Below are 18,691 nucleotides of genomic sequence, written 5' to 3' on the forward strand. Positions count from 1 at the left end.
GGATATAGACTGATGGAAAGACCTTGCCAAGGTCACACAGTTAAATACAGCCCAACACATCCATTCCTGCCTGTCCAGTGACGTCTCAGAGAACTTCCCAAGTGAACCACGCGTACTGATGAAACCCAGGACATGCAAGTTCCTATTCCCTACTTGCACAGCTCCTGATCTTTTAGTGTTTGCTTGCTCGGGGGCAGTCAAAAAAGTCTTACCAAATTACCCATGCTACTTAATAAAATGTGCATTAGCTCAAATGTACCCGTGTGGATACCTTCATTCACCCTGGCTCTGGCTCTGGTCTCCTGGAAGCTCAAAGGGTGATTCTTCCATCTGTATTTTGCATGTCAGGCTAGGACTCCCCTAGTCCTAAAATGAATATCTCCTTAAGTGCTGTGCCCTCATCGTAAGAGGGTCACAAACCAGTGCACTTAAAAATGGGAATGATGTTTTGCCAAATCTAGCCCACAATTCACACGCTGGCTGTTTTACAAGCTGGAATAAGAAACTCAGAAGAGATCTGTTTCTAACCTTTACTGGATAGGATGACACTAGACAAAAACCCAAGTGCTTTAGACTGAAAAACCAAAGCTGTAGAATATAAGAGGAAAGAAAGTGGGGAAGAGGCCCATTTAATGGCTACTAATGCCCTCCTGGAGAGTAAAAACACAGCCCTGAGCATCTCATCAGCCCCCCAGCATTTAATGAAGTTCAGCCTGAACCAGTCACCAGTTCATCCGCTAGCACACAGAAGACTGTGATTAAAGTCCTGCATAGGTCAAGTGGTTTTTAATGAGACATATAAACCACAAAACCTCCATGACATACAAGTCTTTCTTCTTTCTCTGTTGTAAATGAACTTCTGAAGACGGTAATTTAATTGTAATTAAATTACATGCCTCAGAGACACGCTTTCATGACCTGCAGTATACCTGTCCCTCCAATAAGTCCTTAACAGTAAAGTTAAAAGCTATTAATATTCTGTTCAATCAGCTAAACATGAAAAAACACCAGGCATTTGGGACCAGAAAGACAGAGGCATGTCCTTCCCTCCATGCTCTAGAAAAGTCTTGCAGCATCTGCAACTTCTTGGAAACCACCTGGGCACGCGGGCTTCGAAGGGCACGTGAGCACAGCTCAAACAGCACTTGCCCGCAATCTCTGGGTTGTACAGTGGTGAAGCACTGTTGGCTTTCATATTCCTTGCAGAAAAAAAGGTGTGCTGCTTAGTCTTATTTTACCCTAAATACCTGGTAGCAGTAGCTCCACCAACATTTTCCACAAGGGAAGAACACACTGAAAAGAACCCTGTAGCCACCTCATGCTATAACGTTTTATTTATTGGCTTGTTTAACCTATTCCCTTGAGCTCTTGTAACTCTACCAGAATCTTAGTCATGAAAGAAAAAAAGGCAATAGGATTTTTAAAACCACAATTCTAGCTTTTGTATCAAGTGTCTTACAAACTGTACCACTGAATGCTCTCTAACAGTGGGCAATATGCTTTGTAAAATGAAACAACACGATAACCAAGGGAAAGGAAGGGTTTTCAGATGACATTTGAAAATGCTGGGGGGGGGGGGTGTTCACTGAGGAAACAACAGAAGAAGAAACAGGAGATCAGTGGCAGAGTAGTTTAAAAGTTTGTTTATATAAGAAAATGTAATAGCTCTCTGGAGACACCTTACTGCGGGATAAAAGTGATTTTATTCCAGAATTACAAATTCACTTTAGAAGTGCATGAGTTATTCTGGTACAAAAATGATTCAACTTCTGCCGGAACACCTCTCCCGGAGAGCTTGTCCTAACAAAGGACCTCTGCTGCTGATGGTCCATCTCTGCAGACATATGCCCCAGCAGAAACCACAGGGAATAAAACCACAAATCGAAGTTTCATGAGGTCACCTGCAACAAGTATTTTTTACTTTTAAACAAAGGGGCGGCTTTTCCCATTCTTGCTTAAATGTACGACAATCCATTATATTAATATTCAGGAGGGAGGAAGCGGGGAGAAAGGCAAAGCCATTTGTATTGGACCTGCAGAGCTGCGCTGTTCTTCCAGTGACTGAACCGAGACAAGCAGGACTTGCAGCCTGCAAAATGGACGCGGAAGTACGGGGAATTCCCACAAAATCTTTTTAAGCAACTTTAGCTTCATTAAATAGCTTCTATTATACTTAAACTGAAACCACTTTTTACTATTATTGTTTTGCTGAAATTAGGCATAGTCTGCAGAAATTAGAAGAAAAATGAAGGCTAAAATTAACATAATGATCAAGCACTTCACCCAGCCTATGGGTCAGACATTATGTATTTTTTTGCACTGGCAGATTTTTGGATTCTTGACAGTCTCCTCCTACTTCATAAGGAAAAGTTCAAAATGGCAGAGAGGGGAAAAAAAAAAAATGCAGTATTTTAAGACAGACGCACTGAGCTTGTGATGCAAGTGCAGCACCATTATATCCATGCCCCACGACCCAGAGAAAACATCCAGGTTTAGTCTGAGCAGACGCCGAATACCACAGCTGTTTTGGGAACAGAGTGCCCAGAATTACAAAAGCTTCCCTGTGCATTCCACTGTCAAACTTGGCAAAGGCGATCTTGGCCCTGCATTTCACAGGTGCCAAAATTAATACGCTGTTCTCTGAAAGCTAGCCTAGTTTTGAGACCCACCAAAGTGCATCTGATTTCAGACAGTTCACCTGCACTTTGGCAGAGCCAACGGTAAACTGGCAAAGTCAAGAATTCAGGGCCAGGACAACATCCTGGCCCCAGTTCTCAGGATTTTAGGTCGCCAAAGTAATCCTTATCCCACAAAATCCATCACAAAGAGCTCACATCAGCCCGTTCCAGGAGCAGCTTTCTCGAGGGTTGTAACACCCTCAAAGACCTTTAGCTGGTCCCTTGCCGTGCTGTCACAGCAGGCTCAGCTGTCCCCAGGCACACAGCGTATTCCCCAGCTCACAGGTGGAGGTCGGCAGTACCAGGGCAGGCAGGCAACGCGTCCTGCCCTTCAAAGGAGACTGTTTGCTCTTCTAAAGCTTCCTCTGACTCTGAGCCCAAGCCAGCTGGACAGCAGTTGAAAGACTTGCTCCTTCAGCAGCGCCCGGTATCTGGAGACTCCAGCCCAAAACAAATAGAAACATTTAAAATTAAAATAGAAAAAGAAAAGGCGATAAAAGGAATAAATTCTTCCTCACTGGCCTAAAGAAGAGAACTCTCTTCCTCCTTATCACCCCGTATCTTGCTTGAACTGGCTTCCCAGGCAACTACTGCAAGGGATTTTTCTGGATCGGATCAGCCCACAGGTCCGTGCCGAGCCCAGCAGTGCCGGCTTGCAGGAGCCCACGCCTGCCGGCTGCAGAGGAACACTAAGAAAGACCATACAATAACTACAAAACAATGTGGCCACAGGAGGAATTTCTTCCTCATTTCAGACGCCTCTTTGCTGAGCTATCTCGTAACTCTGATCAGGAATGCCTGACAACGTTGTCCTTTCCCCCCTTTATAAGAAGTCACTGTGGTCTTCAACAGATGCTTTGGAGAACAATCAGAACTCATCAAAACCTCTCAGTCGGCCCAAATTTGAGAGTAAGACAAAGTTAATGGATCGTCTAACCCCACTACAAACCAGTGTGAAAAGGGAGTTTTAAAGCCAGCCTTAGTTTTAAGGCCAATGCTGCCACCCACCCACGATCAGCAGCAGAATTCATGAGATTTCAGGTACTCTCAGCTCATCCCTCGTGCCACCACAATTCCCTGAAGAACGGTGAGAAATTAGTTAATCCCCCTTTGCTCTTTCCCCATGTTTACTTGCACTGTAGGTTCCTAGCCACCCAGCATCCTCTTCTCCAGGAACTGAACGTCACACTGTATGCACAATAATAATATGGCTTTGACCACCCAGTGACCCATTTCGGAGGATCTAATGAAAAATGTAACCACAGCTGAATGAACTGTACTGCTGGGTTGCTTTGATTCTTTTCCCTCACCCCTTTACAAGAAGAACCTAATTTCCTGTGTAACATATTTGATGCCACAATTAAGAAAAGATGAAGTTGAGGCAACGCCTCCTATCCACCCCCCTTCCCCAGAAGAACCTGACCCATTCCCTTGGTGTGTTATTGCTGTATACCAGGAGTCACCTGCCTGTGCCAGAGTAACTTTTAAACTCCAAACCTGAAGTAGCAAAGGAGGAAAAAACATAGCCTTATCTCAAATATCAAGAGTCAATTCCTTTCAACCACAGCATCCACAAAAGGAAAACTCTGGGCTCTGCTTGCATTCCTGCTGGCCAGCTCATTGTCTTCGGAGCTGCAGAGACCTAACGCTTGGCCGTGAGCTTCTAACCAACCTCAGGAAGAGGCATTTGGACATGGTCTGCTGGACACCAGTGGTGGTTCGCTGCAGCAGTGGAAAAAGGCTCCCCTCTCTATCACCCACCCTTTGCCTCTCCCTTAAAGGCCTGAAATATGACAAAACAGCCACGTATTCAACATGCACAACTGGATTTCTTTTGGCAAAAACTCAAGAGTTCTGCAGGACTGTCACCCCTCCAGCACCAGCAGAGAAGACATCACACCTCTGCCTTCAGTCTGCCTGTACCAGAAAAAGCAACTGGGAGCAGAGCACCAGCACAGAACGCAACCGCCCGACACAGAGAGAACACATTCCAGCTAGCTTTTATTTTTTTTAAATCAAAACTATAATGACATTATAACACTGCTACAGCAGCGGCACCAGTCCACAGAGTGCTCCAGAGCACCTTGTGGGCACTAACAAAGAAAGCCTGTCATGCTAATGTCTTAGTTAGCCCACCACTTCAGGAGCAAGCCAGATCAAACCTTCAGCCTCGGCAGTCACTGCAGGTCCAGCTTTCAGCTACAAAACCTTTGCAACTTGAGGGGGAGGTTGTTAGGGTTTTTCCCCCCCCCCAAACAGAAACGCAAAGGGAAAGAAGCCAAGGAACACATCCAGATTTCACTGCTACAATGACACAGGCTCCTGTATCTCTGGAAATGAGAGCAGGATGATGCTTGAATTCTTGCCCTGTAACATAAAGCATCTAGAAAAATAGACAAGCGATTTTGGAATAACTTGGAAATGGGCAATGGAAAACTATCCACCAAGTTATTTTTCTAATTTTGTGGCTTGCTTTCAGAGTCTTAAGTTCACGCTGAGTTAAGAGCTCAGAGAATAGAGCTTTTCAGAAAACTGAAGCTGTTATCCTTCACCCACTTACATACCATCTGGAGTAGGATAGGAATGAATGGGACAGGACAAGACGCAGGGCTGCCCAAGCACATGCACATCTTAAAATTAAATTCACCGAGCTCATCTATACAGAAGGTGTCCTGTAATGCGTTGTAGAGCCAGAACAGCTCACTGACACAGCTGTATCGTGTTCACAGCTGGGGCACTCCTTCATGGCATGACTTTTTACCTCCCCAAAGTTACCATATCACCTCTGCTACAGGCAGAGAGGTACTTGAAGAGGTCAGCTAATGAAATGTGGTTTCCTAAGGGCCCATCCTCTTAAAAGTAATTGATGCCTTGACAACTGTGAGGTCCACCGAAAACCTTTTACTTTGCGTCGCAGTCTTTCCCTGCAGCAAGGCGATGTGCAGACACTATTTCTCCTTTACTTTTTCTCCACAGGTTTTATGTACTTATCCTGAGTGTTCCAGTTCTCCTCTGGATAGAATTGAAAATTGAGAAACCATCTCAAAGGTAAGTACTAGGGGAATTCCCTTGCAACAGCCATGAGGGAAAGTACTCCACAGCAAGGACAACGTGTAGCATGGCACATTATGCAGCCAATTTGCCTCTCACGGAGGACAACAGAAATCAGAGCAGATATCCCAGGTAGGAGAGAAAGCAGGAGCATGCCCATAACTCATTTCTGCCAAATGCTTTCGTTATCTCAGATTCCTTCATCGCTCCTTACCAGATTACCAACCTCAAATGGTAATAGAAAGTCAATGTGTACAACAAACAGCAAGAGATTACAGAGAAAAACAAAGCGGAGAGATTGTTAACCTACCAGATCTGTCCAACATTGACCAACGAAAGGTAGAGAACCCACAGGACAGCCATGAGGACCATGTTTGCACATCCAGTTACCAACACAAAGGCTGAAGTTGCCAGGCCAAACAGGGAGAGGTAGTCCAAGATGCTGTCCATGTCTGACCAGTCCAGAAACCAGATGATTGTTGGTGCGTAGCTCAGAGCATCCAGGTTTATCTTCCCTTTGAAATACTTTTTGACATTCTGCAGGTACAGTTTACAAGGGAGCAGCCCCTTCTCTCCTATTAGCTGCTTGTTTTGATGATACGCCACCAGGAAGGCCACAACTAGAGGAAAACAAGGAGGGGAAAAAAAAAAAGGGTATTAGAAATCATCCAGGCTGAAGTACATATTTTGAGTTCAGAATTACAGAAGTATATTCATGCCTCGGGAAGGAATTTATTCACATGTCCTCATCTCCATTAAAATACAAGACAGTCATTTCTACTAACCACGATGCAGAAGGCAGAGGAATTCTATTAATACTGTCTCTGCCTTCACACCAGGAAATGGCACAGAGTCTGTTCTGAGATAATGTTCTCTTCAACAGCTGTAAGGGACATGCCACTTGCTTCAGGCAAACTCAACAGTGCACTTCTGGGAAAAGCTCCCTGTAACTGAGCGACCTGACCCGATGTAGAAACAGGAGGCTCAGCCCAGCTCTGTTAGACTCTGCGTGACCCTAGGTTAGTCACATACGCTATTCATCTCCTAATGCAGATGAGGAAAACAGCTTAATTGCACTGCAGAGTACAAGTGAAATTAATGCATTAATTTCAAGACTTTCAGACAGAATTTCCTTTCTACAAAAAGCACTTGGAAAGAAGACACCGAGAAACCCTCTGTCCACGCACAGATACTGTGGAGCAGAGCTGAAGCAGCCAGAAGAGCACACGCAACTCCCTTCAGCTTTGCAGAAGCAAAGACATAGCTGTACTTGCTGACCCCTCCTATTTCAGTTTCACAAAACATTTTGCAGTGTAAATAGACAACAGCTCCAGCATGGGTTTTGTTGTTCATGGTGAGTTACAATGTCTTCTGCTCCCAGTACAAATAACCCACAGCAGACTGTGCCTGCAAGGTTATATGTTGACTTTAGAGGACAACATACCTCAATTTTTACAAAACACTATCTGTGCATCTATCAAGTATTGGATTTTTTCCTTAGATTGAAAACACTTAATATTCCAAAATATTGTTAATGAGACAGCCTAAACTCATACACACCATTTAAGAGGCATCTAAAGGACACCTTAATTCTTCTGGCAGCGTAATGGTTAATGGTTATCCACCGCAATTGCAAAAGACAGTAGTTATGCTATGGGGTGACCTTCTGGATCCTCTCACATCCTGGTAGGTTGGAAATACAAAGTCTTAATACTTTCCTGTCCTCTAAATTGCTGCTTTTTACATGTCTCTACAGCTCTCTCATTTATAGTGTCTATGCTCTTGCACTGGACAATCTTAGAACAGCCAGATGCTTTTTTTAACAGCACATAAGCAATTTAATTACAGATTATAGACCTAGAATTTGATGTTCTACAGAGAAAGTTGGTCGGCTTCTAGGGATTATCTCATATTTTAGGAATCTCCTCCAGTTACCAATTTGCAGTTCGTAACTGCAGTAATCTCCATTTCTCAGAAAAAAATGATGAAGGCCAACATTTCCTGATTATGCTCCATATATTTTGCTCCCAGCAGCTAACTTGCCCATCTTCCAAACGTTATCCAAACACCAGCCACGTCACATGCAGCAATACCAGAGCTCTTGCGAAAGCCCGATCTGTCTCCCCCCAGCCTTCCTAAGTTAATGATCAAATCTGTTTCCTTCCTTATCTGAATACTGCCATTCTGCAAACAAGAATTCTGGTGTTCATCTGGTTGGTGTCTCTCACTGGGAACACGGGTGGAAAGTCTACGTGAAACTATACCCCGAGTTCAGGCCTGGCTTCCCCTTTTGTTGAAGTTCAACTAGCAACCCAAAGTCTGCAGCCCCAGGGAATAAAAATAAATGTCCTGTTCCCCCCAGACACACACAAAGGTCTCCAGTGGATTTCAGTTAATCCACTTAACACTCACTCCATCACTTTGCACATGGCGTGTATTTTGTTCTCATGTGAAAAACCACTAAAACTCGCAATCCAATGCATATCTGAGGTCACTGGGAGGGTTCCCATTGATTACAACAGATCCTGAATCACAGCGCTAACACAATAAAGTTGGGGGTTTAATTGGTTGCATCTCTTTCCGTCCATCTTTTATACACAGTGAAGGATTTTACAAACTAATAAAAGACAGACAGAATATTTTACTCGGTTATGGACAGGGAGGGACAAGAGAAAAAACTGATCACAACACTAAAGAATCAGCTTTGGACCGCAAATTAAGTGTTTTATATTTTAGAGTATTCATATTTTTCTACCAACACTCTGTTCGGCACAACTGTAGAATCAGAAAGCCTGACACATGAAACAGGCAGAAATATAATGCTTCTGAGCCTCAGACAACTTAATATCTTCATTTTTGGTTTTAAAAAAAACTAAAGACCAACTCTGCCTTAAAACTCCATGGCTTGATTTCCCTTGATTAGCACTGCAATTTGCTGCACAGTTTTCCAAAAGTGCTAATCAAATTCACCTCTAAATGCTACAGAAATTGCTGCCCCAACCCATAACTGCTAAGCAGGTTTTTTTCCTAAAAAAATCTAAATTAGACCCCTGCGCAGTATGCAAGATAAACAAGGAAAGGGTAAATTAGGAAAAAGAAACTATAGCAATTGCAGAAAAGTACACATTGTATGTAAAAAATACTGTACAGCCTTTTTAAGTCTGAAAGCAGCAAAGACTGCATTATAGGTTGGCATGAACTGCACATCTAAAGATTGGCCAGTTTGGGCTCCACAGTGGTTTTCTCCCAGAGCACCGATTTCTCGCAAGATGCTGCACTGCTGGTATTTCACATATTATGATTTCACAACTAAATCCCATCGGCAACAGCCCTAATTTGATGAACTCCTCATCTAACCCAAACCAAATCCTGACGGTTCCACCTACGGTTCGGTCCATCACCCTCCCAAAGCCATCGGGGCCCATGTCCAGCGAGCGCCGTTTATTGCTCACACGTGTGCAGCATTTCCTAGACGTGCTGCTCCGTCCCGGATCCAGCTCCCTCTCCTGGACACTCCCCAAGCTGAGCCGCTGTCTCGCACCGTGCTCCCTCTCCACTCATCTCCAGCATCTTTTGGAGCACCTTGGAAGGGCACATCCCTTAGGCAGCACCCGCTTCTCAAACCCCACCACCAAATTGTCTAGACCTGCCCTCCCAAGGCACCAGCTAAACCTTCAAGAGGCTTCACCCTGTAGGCTACCAGACACAGGCAGTAGGTGAAACTAAAGACAGATTCTGCAAAGAATTTCAGCAACACAGGAGATGCATAGATCCACGGGAAAAAAAGGGAAGTTATTTATCAGCTTGTCATTGCTTCCTCTCCCTGAATTCCTCTTGAGAAACTGTATCCTTAAATTGATGACAACACAGACCCTGTTCCCTTCTCCAGGAACCTCCCCTTCGATCTTGGCTTAGTTGGGGGGGGGGGGGAGGGAGAAATCCCTTTTGCCCCCAAGGCTGTGCTTTTCTTCCTCTTCCTTAACCCCTGTTCTGAAACTCCTCTCCCTTTGGCCTCGTGTTTGGGGATTTTCCACTCTCCATCTTCCCACTCCCTCCAGGTAAACATGGTCAAACAAGTTTCCTTCCACCTTGGGCACTGGCTGGCATGCTCGCTGCACTGCTGGGGCATGGGGCAAGGTTAATTGCTTCTCTTTTTCATCCCGCAGCTTCTTCCTGGCAAGAGGCTGTCAGAGCAGTTCTGTTACGCGAACCAGAATTCACCGGTTAGTAAGTCAGCCGATGCTGGGGGGACCCACCTACACGGCATGCTGGGTTCAACCACGCCATGGGGTCCAAGGCACTGAGTCTGCTCGAGCAACAGTACTGCATCCACCTCAGCCTCTCCAAATGCTCTGTAAAGCTGTGCTCCTGGGTGTCTGCAAGGTTCATGCCAGCCCAGCCAGGAAAGAGAGAAGGGTCTTACCCAAAGGGATGCTGGAATGGCAAAAGAAAGTCTGAGCAGGCAGCTGCTGAGCACCGCTGTTAGCCAGGCAAGCGGGCAGCGTCTCAGTCACCAACAGAGCTGCAAGACTGCATCTAGCTCAGGAGAAGCCGCTTTCCTCCTCAGCAAACCTGACTCCTGGATTTGCAAGCTTTGGGCAATGCACTCATCAGTGTCTTCTGTCAGTTCAGGGTTTATTTTTTCCTGCAAGAACAGCACAAACACTTGCATTCCTACACACCAGGCAGCTTGCCTCCACCAGCACCCGAGCTACCTCCAGCTCAGGCATACACTGCACCGAGGAGTCCACAGTAGATTCCCCCAGGATGGAGCAAGCTAACCCAGGGCCTAATCCAGAGTCACCCACTCCTTCCAGTCTCTTTAGCAGGCCAAACCCCTCAGAATGACTCTCACTTTCTGGTATCATCTTACAAAACCAGAGCGTAATTGAGAAGGGCACTTTTTCAGAGTTCAGGATGCACTTTGCTGACCAGGACACAGAAGCTGATGTTTTCCCATAGCTATCCTTTCCGGCACCACGGATGGGAACGATGTGAGGCCGTGGCTGGGCTCCTAATTCACGGACATCCCCTGCAGACTCCCAGCACAGCTCTGCACACCTCCAAGTCTCCAAACCCAGCATAAAACCCCATCACCTTGCCCATCACCCCTGTGGCTGCTCACTGCCTGGACTTTTTACCCATACTTCCTGGATTTGGGTATCTTCAGCCCGTGCCAGTCTCCTCTCTTTCCACCTGAAGCACTTTGCCATTCTTCAGACTGTTCGCTCCTTTGCGGATTGAAAAAAACTCAGCCTCAGCGACTCCCATGCTCCCTCCCACTCGGGAGGCAGACGGAGCCTTTGACAGCTCACATGGGAGCACGCTCCTCTACCTGCTGCGAGCTGATCTTTACATAAGTAATACATGTAAATTGTCATCAACTGCTAATAGACCTTCACTACTTATTCTCACCTCAGAATGTGCTTTACTGTACTTTTCCATTAACTCCCCCCCTCCACCGTCCCCTTCCCCTCCCAGCATCCTCTCTCCCCCCAAACTGAACGCGTTCCTTGTTCAAACCCACATGCTACCAATAAACACAACCCAAGCATGCAACACAAGCGTCACCCATCTGAAATGATTTGGTCTATCCATATTGCCCTGTCACCTCAGTTCCTTTCCCCCGGTCCAGGCTCAGCCTGTCATGGTAGGAGAATGAGAGAATCCCATTCTTCATGCTCTGTAAAGATTTAAAGATGTGAAATCCAAAACTTTCCGGTCATATGGCTTTCTCTCTCCCCCCATTAAAAGAAGTCTTAACTTTTACTTAAAGCCCAAACCACAAGAAGAAATGAACCAAGAGCAAAGAGCTTTGCATGAAAACCAAACTACATTTTGCACACACAAAAAAAATCTGCCTGGAGCCATATATCAAGTGCACCTTTGACCCAACAAGGCATTCAAAAAAGGCCTTATGCTGGATGCTGGCAAGCTGAGGTTGTACTACTGAAAAGAAGAAAGGGGAGAATATGCATGGTCTTTTCATTATTATCAGAGAAATGAATCAAATAAGTTTTCAATTGATAAATTCCCCTGCAAAGTTTTGCAACACAGAAGCAACAACACTGCAGTACTGAGCAAAGAGGCAGAGTGAAACCAAGCACCCTCTTTTCATTGTGCAACCCTACAGCCACAAATAAGCACACAACAAAGTAGTCTGTTCTTAACGCTTTTTTGTTTTATTGACACTCGCAGCAAAGCTAAAGACTTCGGGGTGGTTGCTTTGGAGGCGTTTTGAGCGCTTATCTCCCCATTGCCTCTTTGTTTGAAATAACGTGAAAGCAAATAGAAAAGGCTGGGCTGTGGCACTGCTAAAAAGCTTCCCCATAGGACCCAGATTGCTCAAAACCACACCAGCAGCAGTCCAGCCTGCAGCTGGAGGATGCCCTGAGAAGATCCCTCTGCTCCAGACCAGCTCTGGGCAAACAGCAGGCTGGAAGACAGATTCTTTCCTTCTCGGTTCTTGTTCTCATTTCCCTTAAACTATCACTGCTTGCTATGGATTTATCTTCCCATAGTGAAAGTGCTTTGTTCGGGACCAAACGCACTTCGGTCTCGCTTACGCAGCTCTTTCGTGCAGAGTTACACGGGGGGCATGTAGCTTGCTAAGAGGACACAGTGCTAACATACTGCCTTTGTTGTGCAGACTTGCTAACAAGCACCGCGCTGAAATAAAACCTTTCAGAGGAGAAAAAGCGTCTGAAGATGTACTATAATCCTGACTAGGCAAGATGAAAGCTACTGGGAGCCTTTTAATACAACTGAGGGAAGAGAAGAGGGAAAGCAGGGGAGATGGCAGAGAGAAAGAGAGAGGAGGAAGGACACCGGGGAGAGCCAGGAACCTACAGGAAGCCAAACCCCCCTGCGAAGGCTTTAGATTTCAGAATTAGGAAGAAGTAGCATGAACCTCCCGTAGCTCTAGCTCTGGAGAAAGAAAATACTACTATTAAACAATACATAAGGAGAAAGAAGATAAACTAGATTTAAATAATAGCTTTTATTTCAAAGCACTCTACAGAGCCTGGCTGAAATTGGGAAGGGTGGTATCTAATTACTTAAACTTCTACATCTGGAATCTGATGATAGTAATCATCCAAAAAGGGCACTTAACAATGATTTAGAAGGAGGGTGAAAGGAGCAAATAATGCACATTTGTTGTCGAGAGCTTTGGGACCAGCTATTTACCTGTAACAGCACTTCCAACAAGACCTCAAAGACTTGCTGTATTTACAATATGCCAATTCCTGCCATAAAGAACAAACACGCAGTGCAAGACCAGGACAGAAAACCTTCAAATCTCAAAATGGCATTTCTCCAAGCCTCCCTGTCCCATGAATTACTGTATTAGAGACTGCAGTTAGCCAGTGACGGACAGGTTGCAACGGTGGAAGTCTGTGAGACAAGTCTCTTCAATTGGCACACCAGTACTATACAAAGATGCCTCTACAGAAGCAGAGAGAGGGGTCTGGGCAGCAGGGTAAGCCCTACACAATTGTTCTCTTCCTCAGTGTTCAGGGCTGAATTCTGTGTAACTTCACACTCTCCTCCTCCGGAAGGGTTTTACAACTTGGGCTGCCCACACTTACTTGGTGAAGTGGAGAGAAAGAGGTTCCAGATCTGAAAATGTCTCTGAGGGCTGTCAGTTATAAGAACTTAAGTGTCACCTAATTTACAAGTGCACAGTGCTAGCTACTATTAAAAACAGAATTGCACAGACAGGCGTTTCATTTACCTTCGTGCTCGGCTGGGAGGATCCCCCTGGCACAGCCCTGCTGCAAAGAGCAAACCTCACTGAGCGCTCTCAGCTTGGATCCATTTTCCCCTTCCTTCCCATTCCTGCAAGCAGCAGGTGGTTTTGGTCGCTGGCCTCCACGAATCATCAGATCCTTTCCCACCTTCCCATCTCTAGCCTGCCTCTCAGACAACAGCTGCTTTGCCAGGGACTTCCCAGGCTCTGGCTGCTTCTGGAAACCCCCTTCAAAAAAAGGAGAGCTGTTATAACCAAAGGGGGTGGGGGAGAAGGGAGGGCACACAGAAGGACACTTCACACCTGCCTTGCTCTGCCTGTCCTCCTTCCACAGGAGGAGATCCAAAGGGAAAGCATCTCCCCGGCCTGCATCAGGCAATAAAACAGCCTCTCAAGAGTGGAGTGGGGGGCAGGAAGGAGGTGACAGGCCCCCAAATCACTCTTGGCAATTCTGCCCCTCGCCTCAGCATCACAGTACACCCCAAATCATGCTTCTCTCCATCCCATCCACGGGGTCCTTCACTCTCCCACCCCTCCCTTTCCACCTAGGAGAGAACAAGCTTTCAGCTCACATGGCTGCACTAATAGGCAGGAGCTGCAATCATCAGGAGGTGACCACTTTCCTGATACTTTAGCACAAGGTGCCCCCAAAGGATTTGTTGCTTAACACAGCAGGAATGAAAGGGTTATGTTTAAAAGGGTGAAATGAAAGAAGGGGGAAAAACATCCCACGACTGAGGAATGTCAAACTGTCACAACGGCATCAACCGTTTCCTCAGCAAGTCTGAGACTCGGCGTGTGCAGAATCGCCGCGTCTGGGAAAAAAAATAATCTGTCAGCGTAAATGGTTCCATCTTCAGAAAAGAGCTTGGAAGAGGTGCTTGGCACAGAGGCTTTAAATTGTTTTCTGCTGTTTCTAAACGCAGGCTCTCAGAAGAGATCAAAAGGCAACCCACCTTCCCTCGAGAGCATCCCACCCCAACAGCCGTCATGGTTTTGCAGCCTTTCACAGAGGAATCTGCCTCTTCACAATCTCTCCGTCTCAGACACACCAATTTGTTTCCACTCCACGAGTGCTTCAGTTGTAGGCTGTGCAGCGTCTCCCCCGCGCTGGGATCACAGCTGGAGCCCAAACATCACCGCAAGTGATGGCCCAAGTCAGAATTCGACCTGTCTCAAATCTGGCCCAGATTTCTGGCTTTGGGTCCCTTGGCTGTTACTCAACCAAAACAAACAGCAGAAATCACTGTTACCTGATCGCAATCAAGCTGAAGTTGCATAACGAGGAGGTAAACTTTTCCTTTCTTGCACCTCCTCTATTACAAAGGACAGAGCCATCCTCCTACCCTGTTCCTTCCAGGTCTGGTACCCAAACCCTTTCCTCTGAGGCTACCCCTGTCAAAAAGATTTCCTCACTCTGGACTGTGGAAGTATTTTGGGGTCTCCTCCCCACTTCTGCCACTCCCAGGCATTCCCACTCCCCGTTCCTCTTTCGAAAAGTGCCAAATCCAGTTCTTCCCCCTATTTTCTGTCATCCTGCTTTCACTCACTAGCCTGTCACCTCAGCTTCATCCTCTGGCTTACAAATGCTCACTCTCCCTTTCTCCCCACAGCCTGTAGCTTGCAATCATTTCCATGCCGTAACTCACCTGACCCTGAATGGGATACTTGCTCCTCACCTCTTACTGCTCTCGTTGTCCCCAGTCAGGTCTCCTGCAGACCAGAAGGTCCCATATATTTGATTCGCTCTTCACCCTCCTCTGCCTCATCACCCCCTTACCAACTCCCACCCCTCCAGCCACCGCCTCTCCCTTCCCAGCTCCCCACCAGCCCCTTCCCATCAAACACGCCACCAATCTACAGGACAGCATTTGGTCCCGGATGTGGCATATTTATAACCCCAAATCCGTGATCAGAAAGCAGCGGCCTCCACCGAACGCACAGCGGAGAACACTAATCAGTTTTTCATAAGGAAACTGCAAACTGAGCTATGGGAAACTCAGCAGTCTGGATTTACACACGGGGGAATATCAGAATCGCTTTCATTTTGACTGAAAGAGTCATAACCCCGCATTTCACCGAGAGCTGAAACCAAACTAGAAACAGAGCACGTGTCAAAACCATACAAAACTACAACTTCTGCATGGTTTTGATGCAAAATAATCTAAGCAGGCTGGCAGCCTACAAATCCTAACGATTTTGTGGACAAATCTGGGGCAAGTTTAGAATTTGTAACGTAGTGTGTTACATGTCAGTTTAGGTTTCACTGTGAATATTTTTTAAGTGGAGCACTAGTGGGCTCCAAGCACGGCTCTCAGCATTCCTTGCCAAAGTGAGAGCCAAACAAGCACAGCCGAGGTCGGAAACCGATTTCACCGTTAACCATTTTAAGGTCACGTCAATTCTAGGTCCCAACTGGTCGTGCTGGCACCTAAGGATGTCGTGTTCCTCTGGTCCTACATAAGATGCTAAAGACCTGCTTCTGACTTCTCTAAGACGAGCAGTTTCTCTCTTGACAGTTAGCTCACAACATCTACCTTGAAGAAAAAGGACTACTGGCTCCGACCAGCTCTGCTGACAGGTACCAGCCTCGTGGTGCGAGCAAACTCCTTCCAGCTCCACCAACACGGGAGCCCCAGCATCACCCAACACCATCGCAGCCGTCAGCCGCAGGGTCCCCATCCCACCAGCAAAGCAAGAGTTGAAAACAAGAGGCTCTTCCCATTTCACGTCTCAGTCGTCCCCTCAAGCTTTGCATACGCAAACATGTACCCCCAACATCCAAAATTAAGCAGTACTTTGGTAAAAGGCAGGCAGGGCTTCTCAGTGCAATTGCTGCACGCCTGCCATGACAGGATGGGGCCTGGACCCAGGAGCTGGAGCAAAGCACCCTGCAGCCCCCGTCCCGCAAACAGAAATTCACCACCCAGTACAAAGACGGTCACAGGCCTCCTCTCCACCACGGTGGGACCCCGCACCGCGGCACCAGCATGGACCCCCCGGGAGGGAGAGCACCCACCGTCGGGGCACCCGGGGTCTCACCCCTTCCCCGTGGCAGGGGTCCCGCCTGCTCCACCTGAGGCTTTGCAGCGGGGAAGGCCTTGAGGGACGGGGCAACCCCAGGACTTCACGAGGTTCTGCGTGGCGACGAGCCCGGCCGCCCCCAGCAGCCCGGGGTCTCCGCCGGGCCGGGCCGGGCCGGGCCGGGCCGGGCCCCCACCCGCTCCCCGGGCAGCGGAGAGAGAAAGAGGCGCGGGGCAGCGCCCGGAGACTCACAGTAAAGCAGGGCTATGGATCGCAGCAGCACGATGCGGGTCAGCCAGAAGGTGCCCGGCGGCGGCGGCGGCGGCTCGGCCCCGCTGCCCGCCGGCCCCGCCACAGCCCGCTCCGGGGCCTCGGGGGCGCCGCCGCCCGCCGCCCCCGCCCGCCTCTGCCTCAGCGCCGCGCTGGGCGCCGCCATGTCGGAGCCCGCAGCGAGCATGCGTGCGGCCCGCCCCTCGCCGCGCCGCGGGCTGCCGCCGCCGGGCCGGGCCGCGCCGGGCTGTGAGGGCGGCGGCGGGGGCGGCTGAGGCGCCGGTCCTGCGGCTGCTGGGAGGCTGCCCCGGGCCGGCCTTGGAACTACAGCGGGGCCCAGGCGGGGGTTTCTGTGGAGAAATGGCGCTTGTACGCCCCGGCCCCGGGGAGCGACCTTTGAGAAACGGCGAGAAAGTGCGAAGTTTTAAAAAAAACCAAACGGAAAGAAACGGAAGGAGTTGAGTCCAAAACCCTTTGTCCACCTCCCGCCCAAGGAGGCCAGGGCCCTCCGCGGTGCCGCAGCCCCCTTCGCTCACCCCGCCGCGCCCGGGCTCGGTCCCTGAGGAAAAACGTGAAGTTAAATCCCTCAGGCTTCCAACATTTGCCACTTCTGCTGCTGCCGTGACTTCTACTTCATCTAGCCTATAGCCGTCAAGTGCTCGACTCCGCGTTGAGTTCATAAATACTGCTTTTTAGCAAAACCGCTTTAATAAAGCGGCCTCGGCAGTCATCGATGAGTTTAGACGTGCGTCATGTATTCCACTTAAGTAAATACCGCCGTGCTAAACCGTTGGATAGTCTCTGAGAAAGTATCTGTTATCAGGTGTAACATTATTCAATGCTTTTCAGACTGTAAACCGGTCCGTTCTAAATGCCTCTTTTGTTTTTCCAGTTTCCCATCGCTGCTGCTTGCATTGTTCTCCTTAGAAAAAACCTACATAATGGTGCATTGTATAGGGAAAGAAAAATAAGCTATTTGTTAAAGGCCTCTGGTATACTGCAGTTTCACTCTCCCTTTGGATTAGCCACGAGGTTTGGCTAGATAAATTTAAATAGATGTAAGCTAATGGTTTCCTTTGTGGGGTCTTTATGAAACTTTTACAGCAAATTCCACATTAAATGGAATTGTCTGTAAAACAAACTGGATAATTGAGGAAATTACTGAGAAAAAGCAGAGGGTTTAGGCTAAAGATTTAGCAAAAAAAAGGAATAATTGGAGTCGGGAAGGTAACACCGAACTGGGTCGGTTTTCATCGCCGAAGATCGCTCCAAGATCTGCCAGATGCGCAGGCTGGGACGGCAGCGGGAACGAACACCAAACTCAGCCGACCCCAGCTCGGGGGACATGGTGTGTCAACAGCGCCTTGCAACAACACGAGCTGCAAAGTTTTAAGCCTATTAAATGGCAGAAAAATGTCACTCTAAAGGACCGATCCAACTCTCATAAAAGGCAATGGAAGCCTTTCCTTTAGCTTTACTGGAAGATGGATCAAGCTATGAAGGAAAAAGTGCGATAAAAGGGTAGATGAGAACATCAAATGACCTCCTCGCTGTTCTGAGTTCCTGCTGGTACGCAGCTTTGTCTGGACCGTCATCTGTGACACATTTTCTGCTCCCTTACCTATTTACTGACAGCTTGTATTTTCATGTCGCGATTTTCCCTCACATTCCCTCTTTTCAAAGTGAGGTATCGGACAAGAAAACAATGTAAAAACCAAACAAGTAGCGCAAACAAGATATTTAAGAGCGAGGCTCTGAGCCTTAAAGGCTCAAAGGGAAAGCGATTCATAAATGTCAGGCCGGCAGGCAGGCGCTGAGGCATCATTGATGCTGATCTTCATTCAACAAAACGCGCGCCGCCACGTCCCCCCGCCCGACCCTATTTTGCTGTGTTCCAAACAGCTGCAAAAGTGACAGA

At 47.6% G+C, this 18,691-nt stretch overlaps 1 protein-coding gene across 2 annotated transcripts in view; it reads right to left on the reverse strand.

Annotated features, from left to right (window-relative positions):
* The window catches only part of LMF1 (lipase maturation factor 1), a 207,288-nt gene extending 190,313 nt beyond the window's left edge, over nucleotides 1-16,975 (reverse strand). The window contains exons 1-2 of one of the 2 annotated variants that reach the window (XM_072878190.1): nucleotides 16,756-16,975; nucleotides 6,040-6,349 (exon numbers count right to left, since the gene is read on the reverse strand). In XM_072878190.1, the coding sequence (XP_072734291.1) occupies nucleotides 6,040-6,349; nucleotides 16,756-16,960 (515 nt within the window). In that variant the 5' untranslated portion in view covers nucleotides 16,961-16,975. Of the gene's footprint in view, nucleotides 1-6,039; nucleotides 6,350-16,755 lie in introns of those variants that run through there. The other variant, XM_072878189.1, reaches the window with a different exon arrangement.
* Between the last annotated feature and the right edge of the window lie 1,716 nt (nucleotides 16,976-18,691).

The sequence above is a fragment of the Ciconia boyciana genome, chromosome 13 (assembly GCF_034638445.1).
Source record: "Ciconia boyciana chromosome 13, ASM3463844v1, whole genome shotgun sequence".
Taxonomy (NCBI): Eukaryota; Metazoa; Chordata; class Aves; order Ciconiiformes; family Ciconiidae; genus Ciconia; species Ciconia boyciana.